Below are 7,312 nucleotides of genomic sequence, written 5' to 3' on the forward strand. Positions count from 1 at the left end.
TCTCTTTCCCCCGTTATCTCCCATCTCTCTCTCTTTCCCCCGTTATCCCCCATCTCACTCTCTTTCCCCCGTTATCCCCGCTCTCCTCTCTCTCTCTTTCCCCCGTTATCCCCCCTCTCTCCTCTCACTCTCTTTCCCCCGTTATCCCCCGCTCTCCTCTCTCTCTCTTTCCCCCGTTATCCCCTCGCTCTCCCTCTCTCTCTTTCCCCCGTTATCCCCTCGCTCTCCTCTCTCTCTTTCCCCCGTTATCCCCCTCTCTCCCTCTCTCTCTTTCCCCCGTTATCTCCCATCTCTCTCTCTTTCCCCCGTTATCCCCCATCTCACTCTCTTTCCCCCGTTATCCCTCGCTCTCCTCTCTCTCTTTCCCCCGTTATCCCCCCTCTCTCCTCTCACTCTCTTTCCCCCGTTATCCCCCCGCTCTCCTCTCTCTCTCTTTCCCCCGTTATCCCCTCGCTCTCCTCTCTCTCTTTCCCCCGTTATCCCCTCGCTCTCCTCTCTCTCTTTCCCCCGTTATCCCCTCGCTCTCCTCTCTCTCTTTCCCCCGTTATCCCTCGCTCTCCTCTCTCTCTTTCCCCGTTATCCCCTCGCTCTCCTCTCTCTCTTTCCCCCGTTATCCCCCCTCTCTCCTCTCTCTCTTTCCCCCGTTATCTCCCATCTCTCTCTCTTTCCCCCGTTATCCCCCATCTCTCTCTTTCCCCCGTTATCCCCCATCTCTCTCTCTTTCCCCCGTTATCCCCCATCTCTCTCTTTTCCCCGTTATCCCCCATCTCTCTCTCTTTCCCCCGTTATCCCCCATCTCTCTCTCTTTCCCCCGTTATCCCCTCGCTCTCCTCTCTCTCTTTCCCCCGTTATCCCCTCGCTCTCCTCTCTCTCTTTCCCCGTTATCCCTCGCTCTCCTCTCTCTCTTTCCCCCGTTATCCCCTCGCTCTCCTCTCTCTCTTTCCCCCGTTATCCCTCGCTCTCCCTCTCTCTCTTTCCCCCGTTATCCCCCTCTCTCCTCTCTCTCTTTCCCCGTTATCTCCCATCTCTCTCTCTTTCCCCCGTTATCCCCCATCTCTCTCTCTTTCCCCCGTTATCTCCCATCTCTCTCTCTTTCCCCGTTATCCCCCATCTCTCTCTCTTTCCCCGTTATCCCCCATCTCTCTCTCTTTCCCCCGTTATCCCCCATCTCTCTCTCTTTCCCCCGTTATCCCCATCTCTCTCTTTCCCCCGTTATCCCCCATCTCTCTCTCTTTCCCCCGTTATCCCCCATCTCACTCTCTTTCCCCCGTTATCCCCCATCTCACTCTCTTTCCCCCGTTATCCCCCATCTCACTCTCTTTCCCCCGTTATCCCCCATCTCACTCTCTTTCCCCCGTTATCCCCCATCTCACTCTCTTTCCCCCGTTATCCCCCCGCTCTCCTCTCTCTCTCTCTTTCTATTTCCCCTCTCAGGGAATGTTAGAGCCCACCAAAGAGCCACTGAGACCAGCTTCAACTGCAGAGAAGACTGCTGCCACAGCACAAGCACTTCCTGGGTCACAGGAAACCACCACCACCTCGTCAATACAGGTACAGAAACAGGTGTAGGGAGAAGTTGTCCTAGATGCTGATATGTGGTCAGTTTAGTATTTTCCCTCAATGGTTACAGTTAGAATTGCGGGAGGTGATGCAGATCCTAGGTCTGTACCTGGGGGAAACTTCACTCCAGAGCAACAGGCACACCACAGCTGTGTGTGAACATGTTACCAGCTGTTAAACTCTCTCTTTGTTTCCTCAATCCCGCACCCCTTTCTCAAAGCTCATTGGAGGAGGAGGTTTGAGAGGAGGGACCTTAGATACTCTCTTCAAAATTAACTTTGAGAGAGAGGTAAGAATAGGTATGTTCTTTGAATTGAGGACAGAAGAGGCAAGGATGTGACAGTTGGTAATGTTTCCAGACAGTCTGTGGCTAGGATGTGACAGTTGGTAATGTCTCCAGACAGCCTGTGGCTTGGATGTGACAGTTGGTAATGTCTCCAGACAGTCTGTGGCTAGGATGTGACAGTTGGTAATGTCTCCAGACAGCCTGTGGCTAGGATGTGACAGTTGTTGGTAGTGTCTCCAGACAGCCTGTGGCTTGGATGTGACAGTTGTTGGTAGTGTTTCCAGACAGCCTGTGGCTAGGATGTGACAGTTGGTAATGTCTCCAGACAGTCTGTGGCTAGGATGTGACAGTTGGTAATGTTTCCAGACAGTCTGTGGCTAGGATGTGACAGTTGGTAATGTCTCCAGACAGTCTGTGGCTTGGATGTGACAGTTGGTAATGTCTCCAGACAGCCTGTGGCTAGGATGTGACAGTTGGTAATGTCTCCAGACAGCCTGTGGCTAGGATGTGACAGTTGGTAATGTCTCCAGACAGCCTGTGGCTAGGATGTGACAGTTGTTGGTAGTGTTTCCAGACAGCCTGTGGCTAGGATGTGACAGTTGGTAATGTTTCCAGACAGCCTGTGGCTAGGATGTGACAGTTGGTAATGTTTCCAGACAGCCTGTGGCTTGGATGTGACAGTTGTTGGTAGTGTTTCCAGACAGCCTGTGGCTAGGATGTGACAGTTGGTAGTGTTTCCAGACAGTCTGTGGCTTGGATGTGACAGTCTGTGGCTAGATGTGACAGTTGGTAATGTTTTGGTAATGTTTCCAGACAGCCTGTGGCTAGGATGTGACAGTTGGTAATGTCTCCAGACAGCCTGTGGCTAGGATGTGACAGTTGGTAATGTCTCCAGACAGCCTGACTAGGATGTGACAGTTGGTAATGTTTCCAGACAGCCTGTGACTCACACAGTAGTATACCCAACACAAACAGGGCAACATTGGGCACTATATTTTACACTTCCTTGATAATGAAGTTAACCCTAAACTCTGACCTATGATCAGATATCCTTACCGCAGATCCTAATCTTAGCATTAGGAGGATAATGACAATATCTGACCCAAGACTAGACCCTGATCTAGGATCAGTCTAGTCTTTTAACTCATAATCAACAAGATAACAAGAACCAGGGGGACCTGATTCTAGATCAGCACTCCTTTGTCTGATGTGCTTTTGTGAGTATGGGCCTGTGTTGAATAGAGGGCACACTGCTGTTCCTCACTACAGTTTGTTCCTTCCGCCAGCAGGGGGCCCCCCAGCCTTGGTCCCAGTTTGACTGGAGCAGCAGTGGCCTTGGCGTCACCCGTCTGGATGGTACGTCCTCCCACTGAGCCCCCGACCTACAGGGCCAGAGATGAGGCTGCTGTACACACTCTCCCCTCCGACTCTTCTGCTACCTGACTCCTGTTATTCTCTTTGGTTCCAATGTCCACACCAGCATACTAGACTACCACCTATAATGAAGCAATGTGTTGGACATACTAGACTACCACCTATAATGAATCAATGTGTTGGACATACTAGACTACCACCTATAATGAAGCAATGTGTTGGACATACTAGACTACCACCTATAATGAATCAATGTGTTGGACATACTAGACTACCACCTATAATGAATCAATGTGTTGGACATACTAGACTACCACCTATAAAGAATCAATGTGTTGGACATACTAGACTACCACCTATAATGAAGCAATGTGTTGGACATACTAGACTACCACCTATAAAGAATCAATGTGTTGGACAAACTAGACTACCATCTATAATGAAGCAATGTGTTGGACATACTAGACTACCACCTATAATGAATCAATGTGTTGGACATGCATTCTAAGTAAGTGGTATGCAAGTGTGGACTTTGGAACATAGTCCCTATCACTCCCCCCCTCTCCATCTCTCCTCTGCTCCTCTCTTCACATTGATGTCTCCCTCTAGATGGTACTACTCATTTCCATGACTGTCTGTCCCTTTAATTGTATCTTGTACTGTGGAATCCCAAGGCTCTCTCTCTATACGTCTAACTTAACCGGCTACCTCGTCTGCCCTGTATTGAGTGATGCTGATGAGGTTTCTCACATGTTGTTACCCTTCATCATTGATCCAAACACTGTTTCTTATTGCACTGGGCGAGAGATCTTTCAGTATTAGTGGAGGGAATGGGGCAAAGACAAGTCAAGCCATATAGATGAATGTGTGGCCATAGCCTAAAGGGAATCCCCCCAGTAGCTGCATTTTGGTTGTAGTAGAAATAAGCTCATGTGAAAAAGCCTGAAATCCAGACCTGTTCTGTACTAACATTCCACTCCTTGTACTTTGTCATATGCCAAAAATTATGTTTGGCATGACATGAAGTAGAATATTAGCACAAACAGACTGGTATCCAGACTAGAGAAAGCCAGGATCCTCTTACTAGTACCCAGGATAGAGAAAGCCAGGATAGAGAAAGCCAGGATAGAGAAATCCAGGATAGAGAAAGCCAGGATCCTCTTACTGGTACCCAGGATAGAGAAAGCCAGGATAGAGAAATACAGGATAGAGAAAGCCAGGATCCTCTTACTGGTACCCAGGATAGAGAAAGCCAGGATAGAGAAAGCCAGGATCCTCTTACTAGTACCCAGGATAGAGAAAGCCAGGATAGAGAAAGCCAGGATCCTCTTACTAGTACCCAGGATAGAGAAAGCCAGGATCCTCTTACTAGTACCCAGGATAGAGAAAGCCAGGATAGAGAAAACCAGGATAGAGAAAGCCAGGATAGAGAAAGCCAGGATCCTCTTACTAGTACCCAGGATAGAGAAAGCCAGGATAGAGAAAACCAGGATAGAGAAAGCCAGGATAGAGAAAGCCAGACTAGAGAAAGCCAGGATCCTCTTACTGTTTTCTGTGTAAGCTGCTATTCTGTGTTTTCTTATATTCTTCTGTATCTTTACTTTTCATTTTCTTTGTAAAATAAAGAGGACGTATATATTCAGTAAACTGAAATTAATCTTTACAATCACTGTGATTATATAAACACAATTTCTGCAAAAAGAAAATACAATTTGATTTAGCTTGAATATGTTTTTATATTTCTTTTAGATTCCCCCAACCAATGAGATGTTTTAAGGTTCTTTCAGTGTGGTTGCAATAAACACTGATGTGAATACGTGAATAAACCTCTTTCTAATATATTCCACCTATCTGAGCTGTCCTGCCTCTTGGTTTTCTCTGGCTGTTCTATCACTGCACTGACGACTTTCCTCCATAGACATGGATAGATGTAACATCCTGGTTTAACACTGGCAGTGACATTGAGGCCGTTCACCATAAGGAAGCAGTCAACTGGGTGGGAATTTCTATAGGATAAGTAAGGATCACAGAATTCCATCCAGGTGAGCAGGAAGGATCTGCCAATGAATTATACACCTGAGCAAACGTCCCATACCTGGATGTGGCTGTAAATCACCCACCTTGGCCTTAATGCCTGTTCAGACAATACACTCCAGGAGGCAGTATGCAAACCCTTTCAGTTTGTTAACCGACTGTCAATGAACTCATTTACGTAAAATGGAGAGAGCCCTCAATATTGCTGCCCATGCTGTCACGGAAGCCAGTATGGCAATGATGTAAGGACGAGCCCTCTATCCAACTCTATGCTGCTTTCCTCTGTTCTGGAGATTCTTATTCCAGCTCCATACTGCCACCCACTGTGTTGAAAGACCACATTCTTGATGGTTTCTTCACCACTTGCTAGTAGTTTGTGCACCTTTTATTGGCACCAAGGACAGAAGAACTCTAACACATAGAGAAAGCCAGGTTGAAAGCCAATGATGGTTTCTTCACCACTTGCTAGTAGTTTGTGCACCTTTTATTGGCACCAAGGACAGAAGAACTCTAAACACAGGTACAATGTCTTGTGTGTGTGTGTGTGTGATGTGGTGGATCCAGAGCTAGACAGTGACACCAGCAGCCATCCAGGTGACACCCTGAACCACCTCGTGTCTACTATGGAGAACACCACCACCTCCACCAGGTCAGACTGACACACACACACACACACACACACAGATACGTAGTGATCAATAATTGCTAATCAAGCATAATCGATTGGTTTTATATCGTGCTTTGCCAGGTCTGAAAGGGCTTTGCATGGAAAGAGGGGAAACTCACCTGCAATCAAATGTCACCTCTGTGTTTTTCCATCTCAATGTGTTGTGTGTTTTGTGTCAGGAAACCCCATAGGGATGAGGAGGACCAGCTGAGTGAGGAGGCAGCCAGGGTGATCTGTGGGCTGGCTGACCTGTCCTTCATGAAGGCTAAGGTCCTAATGTTCCCCATCACCCTCACACCAGCCGCTGGCTCTGGTACACTGCTAGAGTGATGCACACATACACATGGATGGATGCACACACACATAAACACAGAAGACTTGTCCGCTTCAAAGCTAGATTGAACATGAATGCAAAGTCAATATGTTGATAATCAGTAATATGGTGAAATAGTTAGTCTTTTGTTCTGAATGTATTGATGTACAGTGCCTTGCGAAAGTATTCGGCCCCCTTGAACTTTGCGACCCTTTGCCACATTTCAGGCTTCAAACATAAAGATATAAAACTGTATTTTTTTTGTGAAGAATCAACAAGTGGGACACAATCATGAAGTGGAACAACATTTATTGGATATTTAAAACTTTTTTAACAAATCAAAAACTGAAAAATTGGGCGTGCAAAATTATTCAGCCCCTTTACTTTCAGTGCAGCAAACTCTCTCCAGAAGTTCAGTGAGGATCTCTGAATGATCCAATGTTGACCTAAATGACTAATGATGATAAATACAATCCACCTGTGTGTAATCAAGTCTCCGTATAAATGCACCTGCACTGTGATAGTCTCAGAGGTCCGTTAAAAGCGCAGAGAGCATCATGAAGAACAAGGAACACACCAGGCAGGTCCGAGATACTGTTGTGAAGAAGTTTAAAGCCGGATTTGGATACAAAAAGATTTCCCAAGCTTTATACATCCCAAGGAGCACTGTGCAAGCGATAATATTGAAATGGAAGGAGTATCAGACCACTGCAAATCTACCAAGACCTGGCCGTCCCTCTAAACTTTCAGCTCATACAAGGAGAAGACTGATCAGAGATGCAGCCAAGAGGCCCATGATCACTCTGGATGAACTGCAGAGATCTACAGCTGAGGTGGGAGACTCTGTCCATAGGACAACAATCAGTCGTATATTGCACAAATCTGGCCTTTATGGAAGAGTGGCAAGAAGAAAGCCATTTCTTAAAGATATCCATAAAAAGTGTTGTTTAAAGTTTGCCACAAGCCACCTGGGAGACACACCAAACATGTGGAAGAAGGTGCTCTGGTCAGATGAAACCAAAATTGAACTTTTTGGCAACAATGCAAAACGTTATGTTTGGCGTAAAAGCAACACAGC

At 46.7% G+C, this 7,312-nt stretch overlaps 1 protein-coding gene across 2 annotated transcripts; it reads left to right on the forward strand.

Annotated features, from left to right (window-relative positions):
• Window positions 1-1,379: 1,379 nt before the first annotated feature.
• On the forward strand, window positions 1,380-6,596 carry LOC135530515 (aftiphilin-like). 2 transcript variants are annotated; one of them, XM_064958821.1, is made up of 4 exons: window positions 1,380-1,551; window positions 3,133-3,202; window positions 5,819-5,903; window positions 6,101-6,596. In XM_064958821.1, exons 1-4 carry the CDS (start codon window positions 1,438-1,440, stop codon window positions 6,249-6,251), a joined length of 420 nt encoding a protein of 139 aa, XP_064814893.1. In that variant the 5' UTR covers window positions 1,380-1,437; the 3' UTR covers window positions 6,252-6,596. The 2 variants fall into 2 exon arrangements, with proteins under 2 accessions (XP_064814893.1, XP_064814894.1); XM_064958822.1 differs by having other exon boundaries at window positions 1,391-1,551; window positions 3,136-3,202; window positions 6,101-6,593.
• Window positions 6,597-7,312: the final 716 nt, after the last annotated feature.

Source organism: Oncorhynchus masou, unplaced genomic scaffold, assembly GCF_036934945.1.
Source record: "Oncorhynchus masou masou isolate Uvic2021 unplaced genomic scaffold, UVic_Omas_1.1 unplaced_scaffold_1360, whole genome shotgun sequence".
In the NCBI taxonomy this organism is placed as follows: domain Eukaryota; kingdom Metazoa; phylum Chordata; class Actinopteri; order Salmoniformes; family Salmonidae; genus Oncorhynchus; species Oncorhynchus masou.